We start from the raw sequence: 27474 nt of genomic DNA on the forward strand, positions 1-27474 counted from the left end.
ACATCAACTGTAAGAAACATTGCCACAACTCAGGATCATCCATAACAAGCCCCCACCCCCCAGTGGCACAGCGGTGTGTCTGCGGACTTACAACGCTAGAATTCGGGTTACGATACGCGTGGTGGGCAGAGCACAAATAGCTCTTTGTGTTGCTTTGTGCTTAATTACAAAACAAACAAACATCTATAACAAACGTTACCACAATGAAAAATCAACTGTAAAAAACATTGCCACGATGCAGGATCATACATAACAAACATTACTACAATGTATACTCAACTGAAAAAAACATTGCCACAATGCAGGATCATACATAACAAACATTACTACAATGTAAAATCAACTGAAAAAAACATTGCCACAATGCAGGATCAACCATAACAAACATTACCACAATGGAAAATGAACTGTAAGAAACATTGCCACAATGCAGGATCAACCATAAGAAACATTGCCTCAATGAAGGATCAACCATAAGAAACATTGCCTAAGTGAAGGATCAACCATAAGAAACATTAACACACTAAAGATCAACCATAAGATTCTTCCGAAGAGCGTCGACCAATATAGTAATCAGAGCTAGAACATTTCAAAATAAATTTCTGTTCCTCATCAATAACACTGCGTACAATTATAATGAAACATCGTTGTTCTCGATGAATTGTTCTTAATCGGCTTAACCTTCTCAGTAATTGATTTTTATAATTAATTGTGTTAATGATCCTCGTGGTTGATCTTTCATTTTGGTGATATCTCTCATAGTTGATCCTTCACTGTGGAAATATTTCTTATGGTTAATCTTTCATTGTGGTAATGTCTACTCAAGTTAGAGTCTGAAACGCCATCCATTGTAAGAACACAATAATTAGTATTCCACAATATCTTCTTGTCATACAAGGAACAAAGTAACCTTGTAATCTTTTAAATGGTTTCCATGTTGGTCTCTCGCTATTTTGTATATTAACTCGTAAGATTACGAAGAGAAGGTAAATATGATTGATGTTAATTTCAGAGTGTTGTTTGTCTTGCAACATGTTTGGTGCTATTTACAATGCTGTAGTTTCACATAGTGATTACTTGTATCTTCTTACTCTGTTGTTTAACTTTCTTACAGTATTATCATTCACAAATATGATTTCCCAATTCATTATTTTTTAGCATATCACCTTTATTAACTGGTTAAACTATGCTCACGACAAAACGTCCGTTTCTTAAAAGTATCTAACTTTTCTATTTAGTGCACTATGTTTCATTCTTTGGTGTTCAAAGATTCTCCTGGAGTATAAAGTCATTAATGGCCACACATAATTTGATATCTATCGCGTGAGCTTCTTTTAGATACACTTCCTTGTTGTAATTCCCACTTTAAAACAGCGGGAAAAGTCAGCATAAGAATTGGCTACTAGACAACAGGTTCTTGAGAAATGTCTGCTTGTATTCACATTCCAAGAGCGTACAAGAGCTTCGATGGGTTAGTGATCTGACAGTATGATTTGTTTCTTTTAGATAACTTCCTGTCTCGACCCACACCACCACCATTATCAAGCAATCACTACTCTCCTCCTTGTTGTGTTCTGATATGTACTAGTCGTGTATTGAGAGATATGTAAAAAAAAAAGAAAGATGTTGACTTTTTTTTTCATGCGCCACGTTCCTGAAGTATCTCAAGTTCATGGAAAGCTATTGTAACATGAACCTTAAGATATTCCAACGTTTGCTTAGGACACTACTAAATATACATATAAAAACACTCTTTGGTTTTCCATTTTAAGGACTAACTTTCAACTTATATATAGCATTGTTATATAATCTCATGTCCTAATTTTCTTAACGCAAGAAAAATAATAATGATAATAAAATATGCTAACGATGTGTGAGCTTTTCTAAAATAACTTTTAAAGCAAACCAATGCAACTTACCTGATTTCAGTTTTAATAGGTATTATTATGTGTTTAATTTGAAAGGGACAAGATAACAAACTCCACGTGTGTTTATATGAGACGTTTCCGTTCGTCTTGGGCCTAGCATGACCCAGTGATTAGGGCGTTCGACTCGCAATTTGCGGATCACGGATCATGTTCCATCACCGATCATGGCTTTATAATGTGACTATAAGTTCCACTATCCAAAAGTTGACGACGGGTGGTGCCTTCCTTCTAATCTATCACTTCAAAATTAGAGATGCCTAACAAAGATAGTCCTCTAGTAGCTTTGTGCGAAGGTCAACGAACATACAAACCATTCTCCATGATAATACACATTTAAACACTTTGTTTTGTTTCAGAAAAACATTTCTTTTCTATTATGTGTGTTTGTTGTTAGAGGAGGTGAAGACCAAATTGATTTGTGGTTTCGTTTAAGCCTTTTAAGCTTTAAGGGTCCATCCTGACGTTATAGAAATTAATAGTACTAAAGTCTGATGCCATATAATTCAAAAATTACCACAGTCTGATGTTAAAAAGCACTCATCTTTGCCATCCGGTGTTATAGGAATAAATATTTCAGTAATATATATTGTTACCATTAAGTGATAAAGAAATATTATTATGATCTGGTGTTATTAGAAACAAATATTACTAAAATCAAGTTTTATTAGAAACAAATATTACTAAAATCAAGTGTTATTAGAAACAAATATTACTAAAATCATGTGTTATAAAAACCCATATCGTTACAAACTGGTATTATGGAAACAAATATTATTACACTGTAGTATTACAGAACCAAATATTACTATTATCTTGTGTTATAGAATCCCCCCAATACCATATCATTACAATCTGATGTTATAGAAGCGAACAACATTATGAGTGGCAGTCTAGAAAAAATGTCATAAAAAAAAACTCTTAGAAATAAATTTCATTCAAGTTATATATATGTATATATATATTTAGTGTAACGCCTTTGTTATCAAAGTAGATCGTTTGGATGTTCAAGACAAAGCTTCACTTTAAAAGAGGTCCAGGAAAGTGTTTAATCCTCGTGATAAAATAAACAATAACCAAGGAATCAACAAACGAACTCTCAACCTTTAGCGGAATAAACGCCAAATCTTAATATAAAAATATAAATCTGCCTTGTATGGTGATTTATATTTTCATTTTTTGAATCTATTGTATCTTTTTTTTATCATTATAATTCTTCCGCTTTCATCAATGAAAACATCTGCGACCCCTTTAAGTGTCGGAATTATCACTTTATTTCTCAACCGCTTACTGAATGAAAACAAATGGATTTTTAAATAACTTGTAAACCCGAATTCACTTTATAGCAAGATACGCAAATCAAGAAACATGTCTACACTCTTTAGAATTGTTACTGCAAAAGCATAAAACAAAAATAAAATAAGAAAACGAAAAATGAACTGACTTAATTGAGCGTGGGAAATGTCTCTTAGTAAATTTCAACTTACCCTGACAGAAAGAATTCATACGCATTTCTTGTACCGTGCTTAGTAGTTGACCAAACAACATAATATTAATTCTCTGTGGTTCTTTTCTTAATGATCAATAATGTTTTAATACAAAATAAAATTATTAGAAATTGTTACAAGTTATCGGAATCACTTACCAAATATCATTAGTTTGGCATGATTTTTCACAGTTGTTTTTCATTATGTCTTTTGTTGTTGTTAACAATAACTGTCTTGCAGTTCCTTTATTTTCTTTGAAGGTATTGATTTATGTGACTCGAATACATCTAAAAAACTACTATTTAATTATTTTTTTTACAGAAAAAGGTGCTCCACCCAAGGTCCTTAAACCTTTAAAGCCAACGTCAGCAACAGAGGGCAAGCAGACGACCATACAATGTGTAGTAAAGGGAACTCCACCTCTGGACATCAAATGGTTTCACGAAAAACGCGAGATCCAGCCATCACGGGACTTTCAACCACAGTATAACCCAGAAACAGGAGTGGCTACTTTGACGATCCAAGAAGTATTTCCAGATGACCAAGGAAACTACACCTGCAAAGCCACTAATCCGTTTGGAACGGACCAGACAGTAGCGCCACTAATCGTCTCAGGTCAGTAGGAATGGAATAGCAGTATTCAAAGGTTTTTGTTTATCAAATCACGATGTTCCAAATTCTCCTTCTCAAAAAAAAAAAGAAAAAAAAAGAAAAGAAAAAGACAACAAAAACTGTATATATTTTCACAAGTACTATACTATATGGTTTGATTTTAGAAGAGTAATTCGTTTTTGTTTTTACTTTATGCTCAATATTCTTATTGAAACATATTATCTTTGAATAAAGTCGGTGCTCTACCACTGAGCTACCGATACGTCAGAGGTCCGGTCATGGAGTTTGTTTTTACCTTAATATCTATTATTAATTATTATGAAAAAGATAGTATTACTACTTCATGGTTTTACTAGCGGGATTTAAAAAAAACATGTAAGTAGTCAGACTTGTATGATATTACTAGACCATAACAACATAATCTAGTATGAGGATCATATTAATAGTGAGAAGTCTTATAAGTGAACATTAACAGGGAAGGTGATTTTTCAGTAGCAAAGTGCCCATTTAAACGGGAAATAGAGAATTGTGTATAATTATCAGGAAAAGTCGCTTTGAATAAAAATTGTCACAGTTAACATAGCAAATAAGATGTTGTCCCCAATTCTTGGTGAACCTCCACCCCCAAATTCAAATTTGATCCCCGCATATATGTTCTGGTAATTTGAACAGATAAATGGTGAAATGTATACAATTGTATTCGTGTGATAAATATTTTAAAATATTATTTAAAGTCTTTTTTGTAGGAATTTCAAAAATAAAATTTCTTTTTTTCAACAGAAGATATAGAATTTATAGAGAAGCTCGAGCTCCAGAATCCACCCCAGTTCACTAAACCTCTCCAGCCAATAACAGCACCTGGAGGAGAACCAGTAGAAATGAGTGTTGAAGTTATTGGGACCCCTGAGCCTACAATAACATGGTATAATTCATCATTTGAAAATTTGAACCTTAACTTGTGTTATTAGTATAAGTAATATGAAAATTAATACAGTGTTTTTATCGTGATTCATGATGTAATAGTGTACTTATTCTAAGAGAGCATGTTTCATTGAAAATGTGTCTGGAAAGAAAAACAATAACAACATAAGGAATAGCGCTGTGAAGGTTGTTCGGTTACAGAGTAACAGAACGAATATCTATTTTATATCGCTTGGTTCAATACTACATTGTTCTTCCAGCAATGGAAAAGTCTTACGTGCATAATAATATTAACTAGATGTACTTCCGCAGGGTCCCCGAAAGTGTTGTGTTTCAAGAGTAAATAAAACCAAAATTAATAAATATTTTTATTTCTTGCTTTTGAAGTTCATATGACATGCTATGTTGTAGGCTACAATATGCATAATTTTTCTCGTGATTCATGGCATACGCTTGTTTTATTGACCTCACGACAGTACAAACTGCAAGGTTAAGCGTCCCTTATGTGACGTCATTTTAATGTCTACTGACTGACTGACAGAAAACACACTACTGTATAGAAGTGCGAGTGGTTAAAACAGGTGACCCCACTAGGCGGCTTTCGGCCCTCTTTCGGAGAAATAAATATTAACCTAACAAATTAAGAAAGCAGTAACAAGAAAAAAACAAACAAACTTCAAAAATCTGAAAATATTGTTTTGCAAGTTTCCATCCGATATCTGTGTGAAGTATGGTTGCTAGTTTCTCCTGATTTAATTACTTGAAATACTAATATGAGATATTCTAACAAGACTTTAGAGAATAATGAGATGGTTGTTATAAAGGATTTACGCATCAACTATCAACGAGGAATATGTGGTACACAATAATTATTTTTTATGAAACTAGATACGGCATCTTTCATTAATGCTACTACATATAGGTATTTATTTCAATACAATTTCTTCCAAATATGAACAGTTTCCAAACATTTGTATTTCTTTGTCACACTATTTAAAAATAACTTAACATTTTGTGCCTATCTAACGAACTTACTTGTAAGTTTTCTGTAAGTAACAACAACAAAGTTGATAGTAAAAAGACAAAGTCTTCAATAAAAGTTACGCCTATACCCTGAAATAATTCGGGACAAGGGAACCTGCATTCACAGAACTAAACAGATTTACGATTATACCTCACAAAAATACCGTTATCGTTAAAATAAAAAGATACAGCCTTTCTAATACTGGACAAATGGTTACTTTTTATCATTAAAATTTACTTACAAAAGGGCAAACAATCATTACTTTTAAGTCAACTAAGTGATTCTTTTCAGTGACTACACAGCTTACGTGATTGTAAAACCATTGGCTTAAATATGTCACTGCTGTTTGTTTGCCTTTAATAAAACAATGAAATGACTGTTGTATATAATTAATGTATCTGAAACTTGGTTTTCATTAAGAGTAATTTTTTAACCTGTTTATAGATTGGGAGTTTCTGAAATTCGTAGGTTTGTTTGTTTCTAGGATGAAACTCAGAATGGTAACTTTGTAAAATTTTGTTTCCCACATGGTTAAGTTAAAAAGTGCTTTTTTTTTCATGTTGGTAAGTTTTAACTGTGATCATTAAATGTTTCGTAGGTTCTACAATGGGAAAGAGCTCAAACCTACCCGTGATTTTCAATTAAAGACAGAGGGCACTAAGTCCACTTTGCTAATTGTTGAGGTGTTTCCAGAGGACGCAGGGACGTACGAGGTTCGAGCTAAAAACACAGCAGGTCAAGCCACAACCATATCCAATCTTACAGTAGTTAGTAAGTATCCTGTAACTGTCTATCACTTATTTAGTTAACTTTACTTATAATGTGAATAATTAATCTTATAATAGCATTTGTTAACGAAAAACACGTGATATATCTTTAAGATTAATTAAAAAATTCAAACTGAAAGATGTGACTTACCTTTTTCGACTAAGGTTTAACCAACTCCAAACTAGATTAGAATTTAAATAACCAATTTACTGCCATATTAGAAAAAAAAAATAACATTCAACCACCCAGTGTGATAGCTTTGTATGGAGCAAAGAATTCTGACTATAACGTAGCGAAAACGATAATTAATAATAACAGTCGATTTTGAAATGATTATTTTTGATGACTTTAAAAACGCACCGATGCACGTACGACGTACTACAAATGATTTTATTAACTAAGCTGGTGAAGAATCTAAGTTGAAGTTAACTTTAAAATAAAGGTATGACTAATTAAAAATAGGTATAACATTACAAGAGTTTAACAATTTTTTTTTACGTATGGATTCTTTACAGTAGGTGTGTGTGACTTCTTGGCGATAAATTTCAACAATAAAAGGACAGTACACAATCTACATGTTTTAAAATAATATATTCAAAACAAGTCAAATGTATGTACAAAAAAATTGTTACATTATTGGTTATCACCGTTGTATCTAAGACACTGTTTTCTTGTCAAAAGTTCCACACAGGCAGGTTCAGTTACTTTAGAACTCAATTGACAAGACGAATTATTTATTCTCTCCTCTTTTATCACAATACGATAGTAGTATACTCACTTATGTTGCCTCGTGAGTTACCACAGTTGTATCCAGAATTCCAAATAATTATCTCCTTTTCGTCAAAGTCCACACAAGCTTGTTCAGTTACTTTAGAACACCCTTTGACAATACAAATTATTTTCTCTATCTCTGTTACTACAATACAAGCTGTGAAACTCACTTTAGAAATTGCCCGTTACAGCTAAATTTACACTCAGTCTAACTTAACTTTTACTTTCACTTTCACTAACTTCCTTTTTTATTGCGCTAACTTCTTGCGACTGAGGCCTAAAACTTTGTACAAACTACGAGACGTTATGATGTAACGTTATATGAGACATTATCATTTAAAGCAACCAGAAAAACTCAGAAGGTTTGACGTCAATTTACAGCAACTGAACTACACAACAAATCATTTCTAAACAGTTACATAAGCAAACCTGCGATAAATTATCGTTTCTAAAAATACTAAATTTAACACTCGCGCTTTATAACTATCTAAATCGTAACTGTCTTATTAAATTTAAATGCAAAAGTCGTGTACATCTAACAAATATTCACCCTTAACAAACATCAGATTGAGATGTGAACACTTGAAAGTTAACTGGAAAATGAGCATATGGCTGTTTAAAACTACACGTGTTTAACAAATCTTTTTTTTGCCACATTTCATATTTAGGAGTGAGCACTTGAAAGTTCGTTTCAGATCATGAATAAAAACAGCTTAACCACACATAAATATTAAATTTACCCAAACCCAAAGCTTGACGAGTTTGTCTGACGTGTTAAACATGAAATTATTCAACTTATTATTGCCACTCATCTGAGATTGACTTGCTCTATATGAAATGACTCTAATTGTTTTGGCCATACGTCTGGGTCTGATGCGCTAAACATGAAATGACTCAACGCGTTTCTGCCACATAATTGAGTGTCAACCATGACACGAACTAACTTTTCCTTTTCCATAGTTGAATTTAACGTGGCAGTTATGAAATAACATTTTATTTTTTTATTACATTTTCAATGTGAATTTAAAAAAAATATATTTCCGGGTTTTCTAAATAAACAGTTCTATTCACAATAGCCGAGGAAGAAGTCCCCAAAAAGCCACCCAAACCACCAACGTTCACCAAACCTCTCCAGTCTCAGCTTGTCCCGGAAGGAGAACCTGTGGTGATGGACGCAGAAGTTACAGCTGAGCCGGAAGCAACCTTCACTTGGCTCGCAAATAAGCGACCAATCAAACCGTCCAGAGACTTTCAGGTCACAAGCGAACACAACCGTACTACTCTCGTCATCAACGAGGTATTCCATGATGATGGAGGAGAATACACCTGTAAAGCAGAGAACGAAGCTGGAACATCTACTTCCACAGCCACATTGACTATAGAGAGTAAGTGAAAGAACTCAACTCAATGCATGTGTTCTATACATTCCCCTAGTAATCTCTAGTTGTTCCTTCTTATCCTGGACACAAATATTATTATTAGTTTTTATTATTTTAGGGTATTGGCTTACCATTGCTTGCTACCAGTTACATAAATATTAGCACATCATTAAAATTATTGTCGCACCGAGTCGCATAGAATACAATGAACTTATATAACACGACGTTTGGGAGCCAATGAACTAACTAAATTTAACAATTCAAAAATTTTAAATACGCTTACATTTATAATATAAGTATTTGTAAGATATTTCATATTACACTTATTTTTATTTATATATAATAAATAAAGATAAACAGTTCCTAAATGTAATAATATCGTTAAACGTGAGTTACACAGGAAAAGCCATCCTGTCATAAAGAGCTACATTCTCAGAGTTTTTCATGTTACACGTTAATCTGAAAAAACAACAACAAGATGAAACAGGCCTAGTAAAGTATTTGATATTCAATGAAAAGCGGGTGATATATAGTTTTCCTTCTGTGTTTGTAAAATGTATATTGTTTTTATATTACATTCCTCTTGGTGTATATTTCAATATGGGTTTTATACAATAATGTATACGAATTATTGCATTCCAGTACTTTCTGAGTCCAAATATTTCTTTTCATGAACTGCAAAGTGCTACAGTTTGTTTTTAACGAAAGGTCTATTTTTGATAATAATATTAGCTCAGGGACGACGTTTCGGCACAACTTGGCTTCATCAGGCTGCAAATGCAAGTTCGCCGAAACGTTTTTCCTCAATTAAATCTATCAAGGCAGTCTTTCCGTTTAAAGTAAACCCTAAGTCAATTGCTGCTAAATAAGATTTGAATAATTAATTATTTAAGGCTTTACAAAAGGTATCCAAGGAAATGTAACTGATGACTTTTGTATAAAATAGGTGAACCTGAAGAAGACAACGAAGCACCACAGTTTGTAGTTCAACTTACTCCTCAGACCGTGATGGATGGAGAAGAGGCTAAACTCTTTTGCTACGTTAGTATCCATCTCCAGTTGTCTTCAATCCTCAAGTCTCTATTAGTTCATCTAATTGCCGTTGTTCAAATCTTATTAGACATGGTCGTAATTTTGCAGAAAGATGTGTAACATTTCGGTTATTTTTCCATTTCAAAGAGTGAAATGCCCATTGACTCTAAAGTATTAGAGACAATCACTAAATATTTCAGACTGTCATATTAACCAGGCTGAAACATTCAATATAACTGTGCTAGGTTTGTTATGAAACGTATTTAACACACTTGAAAAACTGCGTAGTTTATATTGAAAGAACCGAGGGATTTCTTTTTGTGAGTGGGAAATAGAGTCTTTACTTATTATTAACATGATTGGCCAATTTAACTATTTTTAAATAATATATTTACAAGAAAAAAAATCTATATTATATCAAGTGCGAGTATTAAAGCTTGCATGATTAATGGAACATATTTAACATATGCTGTAGGTGACCGGAAAACCAACCCCTAAAATCACATGGTACCACAGTGATAGAGAGGTAAAGGAGAACAAGGATGTCTGGACTACTGTGCGTAAGGATGGCTACTGTGAACTCTTTATTTCCGAGGTTTTCCCAGAAGACATGGGGGAATATATTTGTAAAGCTGTGAATAAAGCAGGAGAAGCAATTACTAGATCGACACTAAATGTTGACTGTAAGTAATATTATAAGGGGTAAAAAAAAGTTACAATTTTAAGTCACATGTATCCTATCAACAGAAATAATTAGCTTGTCAACCACATGATGATTTTATATCTGGCCAACAGAAACAACTATCGTTAATCACATTATGATTATGTGTCCGATCAACAGACATAACTAGCTTGTATATCACATGCTGATTCTGTATGAAATCAACAGCAATGACTGTGATTCTGTATGAAATCAACAGAAACGACTAGCTTGTAAATCATCGGTGATTATATACAGCAACTAAACTATGGTAGAAATCGTTCGTCGCATATTTTTATCCAATATTTAACTTTTATCACTAGCTTGTTATATAAGTACACCCAAATTTTCATGCAGTTTCGTTTTTGAAAGGCGTCATTAATGGACTATATCTATATAGACAGTTTTTTTAGATGACATTTTGAATTGCTATCGTAAAACTTCATCGTGTATCTACATAGGCAATTTTTAGACGACGTTTCGAACTGCTAGCGTAGAACTTCATCATGTATCTATATAGGCAGTTTTTTTAGACGACGTTTCGAACTGCTAGCGTAGAACTTCATTATGTATCAATATAGGCAGTTTTTAGACGACGTTTCGAACTGCTAGCGTAGAACTTCATCATGTATCTATATAGGCAGTTTTTAGACGACGTTTCGAACTGCTAGCGTAGAACTTCATCATGTATCTAAGTAGGCTAGTTTTTTAGATTACGTTTTAAAATGCTAGCGTAGAACTTCATCATGTATCTATATAGGCAGTTTTTTTTGTACGACGTTTCGAACTGCTAGCGTAGAACTTCATCAAGTCGCCAGCAGCTCAAAACGTTGTCCAAAAAGCTTCCTAGAAAAATGTAGTCCATTCATAACGCTTTTCAAGTATACTCTTCTCTGTCTAAACCTTCTTTCGACAAGTTTAACTTGTCTTTTACCTCTATTTTTCTCAAGTGTGATTCTCATGGGCTTTTATGATAGATCTCGCTATTCTTTTAGCATTTATGTAAGACATTAGATATATAATTGTGTTATAACGCATGCTAGCAAAACATAACAATCTGAAAAACTAAGAAGTAAATGGATAACAAAGGGAGTCAAACAAAATAGTATGTTACTTCTCACTATTAATAAGGTTATGTTTTGGTCATTTAGTATACAAAGATCCCGAAAATATTATTACATGTTAAATGTTTTTCTGTGATCTAATTGCATTTCCAGACTTATCAAGAAAAGTGTTCAAAAATAAATTTTGAAATGTCCATATAATATAACTGTGGAAGTGGGAGGGACGTCAGAATAGAATTCTGATCTATTGCTTCGAAAAAATAGCGGTGAAACATACACTTTTTATTCTTAAATTCTATGCCACTTTTATTTGCTGTTTAGAGTATTTTCGATTATGCTCTGTGATAATACCGTTAATTGAAATATTTTGTTCTAAGTGTATAAAAGTAATTTTTTACATTCTGGAAAAATTAATGTTATTTTCAAAATAGTCAAATTGCTTGAAGACATTTATCCATTAGTCTTAATGAGTGAAAAAATATAACATTATTATTCAGATAAAAAAGTTTAGTACACTGAGTTAATATAATTATAAGTTACAAATTCTACTCATTCTCTGAAATGTATTTTTGTTGGTCAAAGTATCTGATTTTCTGGTAAAGCAGCACTTTTTTTATCTTTTCTGCTTTTTCAGCTTTTGAATACATCCCAGACTCTGAGATTGCTTCTATCAGCATGGACAAAGCTTCTGACGCCACCCTTCAAAGCGAAGAGGAACTTCCAGAAGAGACAGCAGAGCATCCAGTCGAAAAGATTTCTCCACCACCGCCCACTTCAGTGACCAAGAAGGACGTTCCCTTGAAGAAACAGGAACCTAGAACCGAACCAGGAATTGCACCCAAGTTTGTTACTAAACTAACTGAAACAGAATCTCGACCCGGCCATCCAGTCAGGTAGAATACAAGTAGTACATCGTATTTATAAAGTATTAGTATCAAACAATTGCTACTCAAATCAAGCAATATTAAACGGGTTCAAATTGAAACAAGCTAATATCAAAGTACCTGTCTTAGTGATTATTGACATTTCAAGCAAGCTCGTAGACATAGAACTATTTTGGCCATATTTGATATGCCATTTATATTTGTAATGCAGAGCTGTCGCTAGGTGCTGAAAAGATTAAGGGTTCGGGCCCAAAGGCGCGGGAATCTTCGGCGTTTCAATATGATATTGATCATGGTTTTCTATTTTGATTTTTCAAGACACCAACTTAGAATTCAGGGCACTGTCAAGTAGAATCAGGGCACGGGGCACGCTTGCCAGTGACTAGCGACGCTTCTGTTGTAATGAAATATTAATATTTTAGTTTGCCGAATTCTGTTGATAATTCCGAATACGTTGGCCCATGTGGCGCTACAAAAGAAACAATTATAAACTGAATTAATCTCGGTTACATAATTTTCATAAGGCTGTTTAAGTACAAAACTTAAAACAACACAAAACAATTCATTATTTTAATCTTTTTCCTAATTATCACCAGACAACTGTATGATACTAACAAGAGAACGTGTTATGACTGTTTAACAAAGTTAACGTAAGTGAAATATTAAGATTATTATAGATATTTCAGTTGATACTAGAACAGAAAATTTTCAGTGAAAGAGAACATTTTTATTTTTACAGGAATTACACACACATACATATATATATACATTGTTTTTGAGAACGATGCTCATACTGTGACCTACAAAGCCTGATTTTTAAACAACTCAATTCTATAATGTTAGCTTAGATACTTTGTGTGATTTTCTGCAGATTTTTATGATGTGGTTAATCTAAGACATCAGTTGATTTGTTAGAGCTCTGTTAATTAAGTAATTGTTTTTGATGACTTTATGGCAAAAGTTAAGCTAAAACATATGCATAACATAAAATTATGTTCTTTAAATTACCTTATAATCTATTTGTCTCTTGGATGTATCAGTTTGAGGTATTGTTTGATAAACGCAAGGCGTCCGTAAGTAGTGAGTTCAAAAACTATTTAGTATGCGTGACCTTCGCACATCTAGAAAATTTAAAAACTAGTTAACGAGTTGTATTTTAGAAATTATTCAAATGAACTCAAGCAGTTTTATTTTCCAAATTCAAAAAGTTCCTTAAAGAATTATTTTTACTATTGAGGGTGTCTGATTTCAACATCTAAGTTCCTGTTTTCTGACCTGACATTGTGTTATGATAAATCAGTCATCTAACCTCGAAATAGGAGGAGTCATAAAAGCCAAAATGCATTTATCCAGATAGAATAGTTCGATTACTGTCTACCCATTACGAGTTTAGTGACAAGGGTGCAAAGAGGCCGTGACGGGGTGTGTACCGTGAAACCTTATAAGTGTAGTGAGTGTTAGTATAATAAGCCTAAAGTAAAGAACTAGTGTGGGATCACCTAGACTATAGTCAAGTGCATAAGATTTATCATGAAAATACAAATATCGATCAACTTTAAACTTAAATCATTTATGAATTAAGCTATTTTTTGTTATATCACCAACGTTTTTGATAAAAAAAAACCTCTTTAATCAACAGAGACTCTAAATTAATAAATCAACAAATATTTTTTCTAGTTTTGTTGTCTATACATTTCATTTTATACTTTCTGTACACAGACTAAGAACAATATTAAGTTATACTTTTGTTGCTAAGCAACACGACATAAAAGCCATTGTTTGAACATAGTATTACCAAAACGTACTGGCTTTTCTTTATATTAGAAGTTGTTAATGAAATTGATTTTTACCAATAATTATTCTATGAATACACCACGAATTCATTTTATGAATGATCTTAATTTTTATTGGCTCACAAAGGAATTTACCGACGTTTGACTGCCTCGACTGTACTTTTCAGCCTCTTTGTTACTCAAGCTTGATTTCGCAAAATGTATTTATTTCAGTTAAATATGAAAAGTGAGGTTAATGGGGTGAGGGTGGTAGTACTTGCCCCGTCATTTTTGACGGGCTATACGCTAGTAAATATAATCAATGAATATTTGTAACATAATTTTTGTTATTGTCAAGGTTGGAATGCAAGGCCACAGGGACTCCACGACCCAAAATTACCTGGTATCGTCATGGTAAGATATTAAAGCATTCACCACAGTACCAGTTGGACTACCAACCGAACGGCACCTGTACTCTCGTAATCTCACGTTGTGTTTTAGAAGACACGGGCGAATATCTTTGTGAAGCCATGAATCGTAACGGCGTTGACGTCACTACATCTAAGGTTACAGTTCAGGGTAAATATCAGCCAATTTGGTTATTTTCTTATGAGAAAATTATCGTCTTCAATACAGCGAAAGACGGTATAATTAAATAATTACATTTATTATCTATTACAATTTATATGTAAAAAAAAATTAATCACTTCTTATATAGGTTCACTGACACGTATACTCGAACAATTGATATCTTATTATTATTATACAGACACACACACAACAAATGCTTTAGGTTGAGGGGTAAATACGCACAAAAATGTAGGAAAACTAGAGAGATAATAGTGAACAAGATTTTTATCTATCTATCTGTTTATTCGTGTGATTTGAGTAAAAATATACGAAATACAATCTTTCACTGCAACACAATTAGTAATACAATTAGGTAAAATGCACATGGTTTTGCAACTAGGCTGACGATTGTTTACTCAGAAGTATTATTGAACTGTTATCTAATAAACATAAAGATTACGTGAAAACATGCATGAGCAAATTACGTTACATACACGCGCTCTCCGAAAAGCCGATATAAACTCCATTGATATAAAGGTACTAAAGATAGTTTTCTTTAAAGGTTATTTACTTTTTTTCTACATTAAACTATTGAACTATAGTAAGTTGAGATGATAAAGAAACAGTAAAGGATAAGAAACCTGGAAAATATTTAAAAAATATGTTGTCACACATTCAATATATCCCTATTTTTGTAACATGACACTTTCAACTAAAGTGCTTAAAGTGTGAAGAAATTTAGTGCATAGTGTATTAGACCGAGTTACAACATTCAACATATTTAAGGGAATTAATATTCCCCCCAGTGGCACAGCGATACATGTGCAGACTTACAACGCTAGAAACCGGGTTTCGATACCCGTGGTGAGTAGAGCACAGATAGCCCATTGTGTAGCTTTGTGCTTAACTTCAAACAAACAAACAAAATAATAAAATGCTTAATTTAAGTATTACCATTTTACTATACTAAGATTAAACTTAATATTTGTAACTGGGAATAACAATATTTTTTTGTAACTTAGGGAAGAACCTTGTTTTGCATATAAGTAAAAAACAGAAACCTCCGAAGGGATATTAGTGGAAAGTTTGTGTTTATTTAAGATTTCTTTCATAACTTCTGCCAAAAACAATAATTGTTCAAGCACAAATGAATAATCAATATAATGCTATTTTTCAGCTTGTTATTCAATATTGCTTGACGATTTGTGGAAGTGATTACGTCATATAATTCCAGTATTTATTATCTTTATGCCTTCCTACTTGTCCAGCAAATAGGATTGTTTAACTGTTTAATTCATGCCAGGCCCAGAAATCAATAACGTTTCTAAAAATAGCCAAATGTTAAACACACTTATATTGCTATTCTAAACTTGTTAAATCTTAGGGAACTGTGCCTATTTCATTTTGATTTGGTGCACACTGTTTTATAGTATTTATGTAAAAAATTCCAGACTTATTTCTTTATTACTTCATTCGGGTATTTTTCTTTATGGAAGTGAAAACTTTTACCTAATTTAGGTTTGTTATCTGTGAGTAAAATTCTCCTCATCTGAATACAAGCGGATGAGAATGATGCAGCTCGAAAAATAACTTTTAAGATCATGAAAGATCTCGTGATTTTGACATATCTCACAAGTAATCCAACATAATGCTTCTGTCCTGAAATACAGTTCCAATATTGTCTTGTGTAAAAACATCACTGATGTGTGTGTTATATACATATTTTAAGATAGTCGCCAGAACTAAACATCAGAACCTAAAAGATATGTTACTTTTTGAGTTAGGGGTTTCTCAAGAGCGACGAACAATCATAACAGACTAGATAGGGCGGAGCTTTGTATCGAAACCACAAAAAGCAAATAAGAGCATGGAAAGAAATATTTCATTTTATGATGCATCGGATAACTTTTTGTTTTACGTGTTATGCGAAAGCATAGCAATAAAGAAGAAATTAAATTATTACATTTTGCTTCTTTTTTTGTGCTATGTGCCCTTTGGGTTTGTTTCAATAGTAAATTAAACTTATATATACCTTTCAGAATACAAACCTAAGCCTCCTGTTCGAGTTGAAACCAAGAAGATAGAAGGTAAACATATTTATATTACAACATCAAATAAATTGATTAATATTGACTCTTGACTGGACAATAAGTAAAAACTGACTAATAAATCAGCATGGTTTGTTATGTAAACTTACAATAAAGAACGGTGCAGTTAAAAAGAAACCCTTTCTAAAAGTTTTGCATTTGTTTATGTACTAGTATTGTGTAATAACCTTGCATGTAATAAAGAATGAACATAAGAGATAGGACTTGAATTCTGAAGCTATAATATAGTTTATTAAGTCTAGCAATTGTTAGTGGTATGTATCCTTAATTAATCATGATATAAAGTACAATGATCCTCCAAATGATTTGGCTTGTTCTGTGCTAGAATAATTAAAAACCCTTAATTAATATCCCTAAAAACTCGTGAAACTAATGATTTGATTTGATGTTTTAACCATTGTTTTGCTTTCTCAGTATATAGCATATTTTGAAAAGGAAATAAGCAAGCACATAGAGAAAGGTAAGTTTTTGAAATGCAGTTTTTTGTTATCGTGTGAAAGAACAAAAACCATTCGAAAGAACGGATACTGATACTTAGTCAATAAATATAATACTTGACCTGTCATGAAATGTATAATAAGTAAATAAATACTAGCATGCACGCAGCACACACTCACACATACACACAACACCACTGTAAATCAGATAAAGTTTATCTAAAAACATTTTGTGAGTTCAGGAATTTGAAATAAAACTTAAAGTACTCATATATATCTTTTCATATCATTATTAAGTTGAAGTGTAAAATGATTGAATAATTAAGTTAAATATAATTGATAGTTATACACCTATAAGATCATTATGCGAGTCTTTATAATAATATTTTATCATTTTCAAGTACAATCAACCAATTTGTGTTGTTTTTACCTATACACTCTTTGTATTTGCTACGAACATACGTTAGCAAATTCATATTAAACTTAAGAAAGAGAGGAATGTTTAATTAGATGTTATTTTACAAGTAGATTTGTAAATACTTTCCTGTAATGCATTCTAGAAATAAAGACGTATAATGTTTTGCTAATTGGTAAGTAAAACTTGCTAATAATGCGCTTCAAAACTTATTTTACAACTGCAAGTAAGATCTTATGGCGATAAGCAAGTAAAAATCGTCTGGTTGTAGACAAGAACTTCTGACAGCAAGCAAGTAAAAAGCATCTGATGATTGTAAATACATGAAAACAACTAAGTAAAATAATCTGAAGACTGAGAAGTCAAATTTTTTTACAATAAGTAAGTAAAAATAATTTGGCAACAAGCAAGTAAGAATCATATATCGGTAAGCCAATTTTTTTTATTGGATCTCAGAAAAATACCCGTAAATAGTAAGGAAATGCAAGTTTGAAAGTTTTTCATCTAGTAACTTCGCGTTGTTGTCTTATAACATTTAACATGATTGTAGTAATGTTGTGTGACTTATAACAACTAATATTTGAAACTACTGTATCGAATATCGCTACAAAATATTATTTTTTGCGTGAGCTACCTAAATTTATGGAATTTTCATTTCACATTTTACTTAAATCTGTGTCATAAAATAAAATAGCTCTATTTTATAGTTTTTCATATTTATATCATAGAATTGAATAGAGTAAATTTTTAATGGATTTTACATTAGTTAATATTGATATCTGATAAAATTTCATATATATTTATGTCAGTAGAAGTCTTACTTGTAATTCAAACAAAATGGATTGATTTTAATCATTGTTATACACATTGCATGAAGAGTCGTAGCCCTAATCTAAATAAAATAACAACGCTTTTTCAGAAGAAAAACCTCAACCGCCATCTTTCGAAACAACTCTCAATGACTTATTTGTAAAAACCCCTGGCGGAAAAGCAACATTTGAGTGCTTTGTTCGAGGGAAGCCTAAACCGGAAGTTACTTGGTATCACAATGAAAAGAAGATTGATTCTACTAGCAAGAAATACACAATTATAAACCAGGAAGATCGAAGTACTCTACACGTCACCAAAGTCACTAATGAAGTCGGTGGGCGATACACGTGCCATCTGGTGAACGTACTTGGCCAACAAACTTCTACGGCTTATCTCTACGTTGGAGGTATGACAGAAAGAAACTGTTTTATCATCAATAAATTGCGCTTTATAGTTTTATCACAACAGCACAACAAGCTTGTAATAGGCCCCACCTTATAGTCGAATAGTTTTTACTTTAAAATAAATAGAATACGTTAAGTAGTTAGTGACATGTTGGCGTATAATATTACCATAATTTTTTAGTATGAATATGTACAATTCCTAATAACTATTGCATATCATTTTGAAAATGACAATAAATTAGATGACCCATGTTAGCGCAAACTTTGAAAAACACATTGGTATTTTAGTTTCAAAATGTCATCAACTATAGTCCTGTCTTCACATCTCTCAATTTTCCCAATATTTTGTTGTCAGTAACATAAAAATGTGGTTTCCTCGTAACAAATGTTCTTTCGGTCTTAGATTGCAACGCTCTTTCCTTACCACTATAAAATAGTTTATTAGTCTCCGTATGTATTGAAACGTTTTATTACTTGTACCAGGGTTAGACAAACTACGACACACAGGAAGATTTTATTTTGCTCTCGATGTAATTGAAAATTTCCTGTTTATTACTCTTTGCGCCTCATGTACTCTGAAATGTAGAAAAACTACTTGTTGCGTCAGCCTACATACCGTTCTTAGTTCCTGCCCTTCTAAAGTTCAAATAGTTGATACCGTTCTTAGTTCCTGCCCTTCTAAAGTTCAAATAGTTGATACCGTTCTTTGCTCCTGCCCTTCTAAATTCAAAATATTAATACCGTTCTTCGTTCCTGCCCTTCTAAGTTCAAACAGTTAATACCGTTCTTAGTTCCTGCTCTTCTAAGTTCAAACAGTTAATACCGTTCTTTGCTCCTGCCCTTCTAAGTTCAAACAGTTAATACCGTTTTTAGTTTCTGCCCTTTTAAGTTCAAACAGTTAATACCGTTCTTAGTTCCTGCCCTTCTAAGTTCAAACAGTCAATACCGTTCTTAGTTCCTGCCCTTCTAAGTTCAAACAGTTAATACCGTTCTTTGCTCCTGCCCTCATAAGTTCAAACAGTTAATACCGTTCTTTGCTCCTGCCCTCATAAGTTCAAACAGTTAATACCGTTCTTAGCTCCTGCCCTCATAAATTCCAACAGTTAATACCGTTCTCATAATTTTATTATTTAGGGCACCTTGTCTTTGTAAGCTAATTAATAATTATTATGACTTTCTTATGAATACCAATGTCATATAATACACAATTGTGGAGAAATATATATTATAAATCTAGTAAAGAATATCAGTTAAAAGACTCCCAGCGGCACAGCGGCATGTCTGCAGACTTACAACGCTAGAAATCGCGTATCGATACCCATGGTGGACAGAGCACAGATAGTCCATTGTGTAGCTTTGTTCTTACTTACAAGCAATCAGTAAAATGTAATATTCTACTTTTTCAATGGTCTCAAAAATAAACTATGTTATGTAACCTAGATTTCTGAATAAAAAAGATATTTCAAATATAACGAAAAATTTATACAAATACTTTTCTAGCTCACTATACAATACAATACTAGCGTTTTGAATTCCAATGTTACTGTAAAGACACGAATAACGTTATTGAAACTTGGTAATATCGTATACGCAAAACCCATTCCTATTCATAATAAGTAAATAACACACGTAATCTGGTATACCATAAATGTTTCCAGATAATGTTCTGATAACGACCTAAAAATCTGTGGTCAAATGTGCGATCGTTATGTGTTTTTTTTCAGATTTACTGAAATTTATTTTTAATAAGATATTGAATTACGTTTGCTGTGGGCTTCATTTTGAGGACCACTGTTGCTAAGTAGAGTATTATATATTTTCCAGTTACAAAAGAAGAGCATGAAGCAAAAATCCGGGAAGAAAAACTAAAGGAAGAGGCAACGAAAGAACTCGAAAAAGTGAAACCAGTCACAAAGAAGCTTGATGTTTCTTTCACAACAAAAGAATCTGTCTCTATGATGGAAACTCGCACAGAAAGTATGACACGAACTTTAAGAATGGAGAAAGATGTAATAGAACGACGTCCTGGGGTAATATTTTCGACACAAGATCATATTGGAGTAGAACAAATTGAGACTGAAGAACGTCCAAAAGGTATTAAGCCATTTAAACCCAAGGAGTTTAAAGCCGAAGAGAAAAAAATGGAAAAACCTACCCTGAAAAAAATAATAATAACGCCTAAACCCGAAACAGGTAAACCTAAAAAGCCAGAAGAAGAAAAACCAAGAGAACTAATACCGAGGTTTGCACCTGGTAGAGTACGTGAAGAAAAGCCAGAAGATACGGTGGAAAGTAAATCATTAATATCATTAAAAAAGCGGGATGTTATTTATAAACCGAAACCAAAGGAGGAATTTGTAGACGTAACAGACTCAACTGTAGAGGAATCAAGAAAAATAACAGTAACAACAGGAATGAAGAAAACAACTGAACAAACGACAGAAATATCAAAGACAACGCCTGGTTTAAAAGAAATCATTATTGAAAAAAGACCTATAGAGGAGAGAAAAATCACTTTAGAAAGTATTGAAATACCGAAACTTGAAGTAGACAGCAAACAGAAGAGAGAGATTACTTTGGAGAGCAAAGAAACAATTAAGCCAAAAGAAGAAAAGGAGAAGCCAGTGAAACAAAAATTTATCCCCGAAGAAAAACCAAAAGAAGAAAAACCTGAAACAGTTGAAACGAAGTTCACTCTAAAGAAGAAAGAAAGAGAAAAACCAAAAAGGAAACCGGAAAAAGATATTCCAAAGGAGATAAAGGAGGATAAAACTATATTAGAAGAACAAAGAGTTGTGACGGTTGAGAGCAAGAAAAAGCTCACAAAAGAAGAAGTAGAAACAAAAGATGTAGTCAAGAAACCAGAAGACATTAGAAAAGCGCCCGAACTTAAAGAAATAATGATTGAAAGAAAACCTATTGAGAAGGACAGAGAAATTAAGTTAGAGAGTCGTGAAATACCAGACATAGAAGTAAAGGAAGATAAGAAACGAGTAATAACTATAGATAGCAAAGAACTTCCTAAGCCTAAAGAAGAAGTTAAACCAAAAAAGGTAACAAAAGAAGAACCAAAAGAAGAAAAACCTGAAACAGTTGAAACGAAGTTGTTTCCAAAGAAAAAAGAGGAAGTGAAACCAAAAAAGAAACCAGAAAAGGATATTCCAAAGGAAATAAAGGAGGTTAAACCTATAGAACAAAGAGTTGTAACTGTTGAGAGCAAGAAAATGTTCACAAAAGAAGAAATAGAAATAAAAGATGTAGTCAAGAAACCAGAAGACATTAGAAAAGCGCCCGAACTTAAAGAAATAATGATTGAAAGAAAACCTACTGAGAAGGACAGAGAAATTAAGTTAGAGAGTCGTGAAATACCAGATGTAGAAGTAAAGGAAGATAAAAAACGAGTAATAACTTTAGATAGCAAAGAACTTCCTAAGCCTAAAGAAGAAGTTAAGCCAAAAATGGTAACAAAAGAAAAACCAAAAGAAGATAAAACTGACATTTCTGAAATTAAAATGAAAATTTCTACAAAAGAAATAGCAAAACCAGACGAAAAACCCAAACTAAAATCCCTAAAAGAACCAAAAACAGTGAAAGCGGAGGAGAAAAAGATGGAAATAGAAAGTAAAGTGGCATGGAAAAAAGTAGAAAAAATTGATAAAACTCCAAAAGAATCGGTGATAAAGGAAATTAAACCTGAAGAACAACATGAAGTAACATTAGCAGCTCGTCAAATTCCAGAAATAGAAGTGAAACCACAAAAGAAGACAGATGTTACAGTGGAGAGTAAAGGGACTCCTAAGCAAAAAGAAGAAAGAGTGGAATTAAAACCAACAAGAGTATCAAAAGAAACACTGCAGGATGTACAATTGCTAGAAGCAACGAAGGTAACGTTAAAAGGGATAAAAAAGCGAGAAGAAACGAAGCCAGAAGAAAAGCCTAAACCATTGGAGGAAAAACTAGACGAAACAACAGAAATTACATTAGAAACCAAACGTCGTGCAAAACCAGAAACCAAAAAGCCCGAAGTAAAACCTGAAATCAAAATAGAAACTACAGATCTGCCAAAACCAAAAGAAGAAAAACTGAAGATTACATTAGAAACTCGAGAATATCCAGAAGTTGAAGTTACATCTCAGGAAAAACGAGAGATTTCTATAGACACTAAAGAAATGAAGCCACGAAAAGTAGGTGAGACACAAGAGGAAACTAAGATGAGCTTACAAGAAAGTATTGCCGGTATTTCTATTATTAGGAAACCTGAAAGTAAACCCAAACCAACACCATCCCCAAAACGAGATGAAAAAACTGAGACAATTGAAAGTACAGAAAAACTAGAAAGAAAATCTGAAATATTTTTAGAAAGCAAAAAAGTACCAAAGCCTAAGCCAGAGCAGGTTCCCAAGCCTAAGGAAACACGACAGGAACTTGAAATGACAATCAAGAGGAGAAAAGATATCGAACAGAAACCAAAAGAAAGGACAGAAACTGGTTTAATTATAACTGAAGAAGCCAAAGTAGAGGAAAGACCTGAAGAGCAAGTGGAACAGATGCCACCATTTACAAGAGAATCTTTCATGGCTAAGCAAGATATTTTAACTAAAGAAAGTGTTTCAGTAATGGAAGTAACTTCAGAATCAAGAGTGACAATGATGACTACAGAAGAAAGGCATTATCAAACAGCAAGTCTTAGGACCAGGTTTGCTCCAAGGCAAACGGTTATCATTTCGGAAATTGGCACTGAACAAATTCCAGCAGAACTGAAACCAGAAAAACCTGGTGATGTACATGCAATAGTCGAGTTTCCAGAGAGTGAGTATGTTAGTGTGTATGAAACAAAACCCGAAGAAAAGACTGAGACGTTTGCTCCAGGTGTTACTCCAGGTCAGGTTTCAGCCCAAAAGAAGTTCACACCACAAGAATCAGTAACAATAGAAGAGGTCACAACAGAAATGAAGACTGAGGAATTAAAGCCTGAAAAGAAAATACCAGAAAAGCATGCTGTTATGGATCTCACTTCACATGAGTCATACGAAATTTCGCATGTTACATCTGAAGAAAAGCCAGGAGAATTTGCACCAGGATATCTTCCTGGAGAGGTAAAAGCTGGAGTTCACTGGACACCAAAAGAATCTTATGCTGTCTCTGAAGTTATAACAGAAGGAAAGTCAAAAGAATTCACAACTGGTGAAACACCATTCAGTTTCAAGGCTACACAGCAGATTACATCGAAAGAATCCCTCTCTGTTTCTCACGTAGTTACAGAAACAAGAACAGAGGAACTTCAATCAATACCAATACCAGAAAGTAAAAACATTGGATTCCAGGTAACTCCTCAAGAAACATTTACAGTTTCTGAAGTGACACTGGAAAGTAAACCTTCAGAATTTGCTCCAGGACAAGCACCATTCACCCAGAAAGCAAAAACAGAATTTACTTCCAAGGAAACTATCTCTGTGTCTGAAGTCACAACCGAACAGATTACAAAAGAATTATCACCAGACAAGAAGCCAAAGGTTCAGTCTCTTCAACCAGAAATTCTAACACAGGAATCTATGGCTGTATCTGAAACAACAACACAGATGAAAGCTTCCGAATTTGCTGCAGGAGAACTTCCTAATCAGGTGACAGCAAAAGTTGATTACTCACCAAGAGAATCACTATCAATACAAGAAGTTCAACACGAAGAAAAATCAAAGGAACTTACCGTTGAAAAGCCCCAAGAAAATAAGGCTTTGCTTGATATCACTACTAAAACGTCCCTTATTGTTTCGGAAGTTAGTAGTGAAATGAAACCCAAAGAATTTACCCGAGGAGAATCGCCTCATCAGAAGAAAGCTGAAATGACTGTTGCACCAGAAGAGTCAGTAGCTGTATCTGAAGTAACATCAGAATTTAAACCGGAAGAGTTTGTAATGCCAGAAGCACCTAAAAAAGGCATTGCTGACGTCAGTTTTGCTCCACAAGAATCAGTATCTGTTTCTGAAATCACCACAGAATCAAAGCCAAAAGAATTTGCTCCAGGGCAGGCACCCTTTTCGCAACAAGCCACGGCAGAATTTACTTCAAAGGAAACCGTGTCTGTGTCTGAGGTAACAGCAGAACAAATTACTAAAGAATTATCACCAGTGATAATACCCAAAGAACAATCACTTCAACCCAAAATTTTAACACAGAAATCCATGTCTGTGTCTGAAACAACAACTCACATGAAAGCTTCCGAGTTCGCCCCAGGAGAACTTCCTAATCAAGTGACAGCAAAGATTGATTACTCACCAAGAGAATCTCTGTCGATACAAGAAGTTCATCATGAAGAAAAATCGAAGGAACTTACTCTTGAAAAGCCCGAAGAAAAGAAAGCTCAATTGGATATCACTCCAAAAACCTCTTTTACAGTATCAGAGGTTAGTAGTGAAATGAAACCAAAGGAGTTTATACCAGGAGAGTCTCCACTTCAAAAGAAAGCTGAAATGACTGTTGCCCCTGAAGAATCTGTAGCTGTGTCTGAAGTGACTTCAGAAATTAAACCAGAAGAGTTTATGACTCCTCAAGCACCTAAAAAAGGAACTGCTGAAGTAAGTTTTGCACCTCGAGAATCAGTAACTGTTTCCGAAATCACTGCAGAATCAAAGCCAAAAGAATTTGCCCCAGGGCAAGCACCATTTACACAAAAAGCAAAAGCAGAATTTACTTCAAAGGAAACTGTTTCGGTGTCCGAAGTTACAACTGAGCAAATTACTAAAGAACTAGCACCAGAGATAAAACCCATAGAACAGTCGCTTCAGCCAGAACTTCTAACTCAAGAATCCATGGCTGTGTCTGAAACAACAACGCAGATGAAAGCTTCCGAATTTGCCCCAGGAGAACTTCCTAATCAGGTGACAGCAAAGATTGGTTACTCACCAAAAGAATCTCTGTTTGTACAAGAAGTCCAACATGAGGAAAAGTCAAAGGAATTTACTCTTGAGAAACCTGATGAAAAGAAAGCACAACTGGATATCACTCCAAAAACCTCTCTTACAGTATCAGAGGTTAGTAGTGAAATGAAACCAAAGGAGTTTATACCAGGAGAGTCTCCACTTCAAAAGAAAGCTGAAATGACTGTTGCTCCCGAAGAATCTGTAGCTGTGTCTGAGGTAACTTCAGAAATTAAACCAGAAGAGTTTGTAACGCCTCAAGCACCTAAGAAAGGTATTGCTGAAGTAAGATTTGCACCTAGAGAATCAGTAACTGTTTCTGAAATAATAACCGAAACAAAACCAAAAGAATTTGCTCCAGGACAGGCACCATTTACACAGAAAGCAAAAACAGAATTTACTTCAAAAGAAACTGTTTCAGTATCTGAAATTACAACTGAACAAGTCACGGAAGAATTAGCACCAGAGATAAAGCCCATAGAAAAGTCACTTCAACCAGAACTTCTAGTAGAAGAGTCTATGGCCGTGTCTGAAACAACGACGCAAATGAAAGCATCTGAATTCGCCCCAGGTGAACTGCCTAATCAAGTTACAGCAAAGATTGATTACTCACCAAGAGAATCTCTATCCGTGCAAGAAGTCCAACATGAGGAAAAGTCAAAGGAACTTACTATCGAAAAACCGGAAGAAAAAAAGGCTCAACTTGACATCACTTCAAAGAGATCTTTTATAGTATCTGAAGTTAGCAGTGAAATGACACCAAAAGAGTTTATTCCAGGTGAGTCCCCACATGAGAAGAAAGCGGAAATGACTGTAGCACCTGAAGAATCTGTAGCTGTGTCTGAGGTGACTTCAGAAATTAAACCAGAAGAGTTTGTAATGCCTCAAGCACCTAAGAAAGGTATTGCTGAAGTAAGTTTTGCACCTCGAGAATCAGTAACTGTTTCTGAAATAACAACAGAAACAAAGCCAAAAGAATTTGCTCCAGGACAGGCACCATTTACACAGAAAGCAAAAGCAGAATTTACATCAAAAGAAACTGTTTCAGTATCTGAAATTACAACTGAACAAGTCACGGAAGAATTAGCACCAGAGATAAAACCGAAAGAGCAAACACTTATGCTACAGATTTTAACACAAGAATCAATGGCTGTGTCTGAAACTACAACACAGATGAAAGCATCTGAATTTGCCCCAGGTGAACTTCCTAATCAAGTTACGGCAAAGGTTGATTACTCACCAAGAGAATCTCTGTCCGTGCAAGAAGTCCAACATGAGGAAAAGTCAAAGGAACTTACTGTCGAAAAACCGGAAGAAAAAAAGGCTCAGCTTGACATAACTTCAAGGAGATCCTTTATAGTATCTGAAGTTAGCAGTGAAATGACACCAAAAGAGTTTATACCAGGAGAGTCTCCACTTCAAAAGAAAGCTGAAATGACTGTTGCCCCCGAAGAATCTGTAGCTGTGTCTGAGGTAA

At 33.7% G+C, this 27474-nt stretch overlaps 1 protein-coding gene across 1 annotated transcript in view; it reads left to right on the forward strand.

Annotated features, from left to right (window-relative positions):
• LOC106462582 (titin-like) overlaps positions 1–27474 on the forward strand; it is a 454586-nt gene that overhangs the window by 356124 nt on the left and 70988 nt on the right. The window contains 11 exon segments of the mRNA XM_022390129.1: positions 3734–4027; positions 4805–4946; positions 6568–6740; positions 8585–8893; positions 9834–9928; positions 10395–10602; positions 12318–12576; positions 14698–14918; positions 16949–16996; positions 18789–19085; positions 20908–27470. Coding sequence (XP_022245837.1) covers positions 3734–4027; positions 4805–4946; positions 6568–6740; positions 8585–8893; positions 9834–9928; positions 10395–10602; positions 12318–12576; positions 14698–14918; positions 16949–16996; positions 18789–19085; positions 20908–27470 — 8609 coding nt within the window.

Source organism: Limulus polyphemus, unplaced genomic scaffold, assembly GCF_000517525.1.
Source record: "Limulus polyphemus unplaced genomic scaffold, Limulus_polyphemus-2.1.2 Scaffold46, whole genome shotgun sequence".
NCBI classification, from domain to species: Eukaryota; Metazoa; Arthropoda; class Merostomata; order Xiphosura; family Limulidae; genus Limulus; species Limulus polyphemus.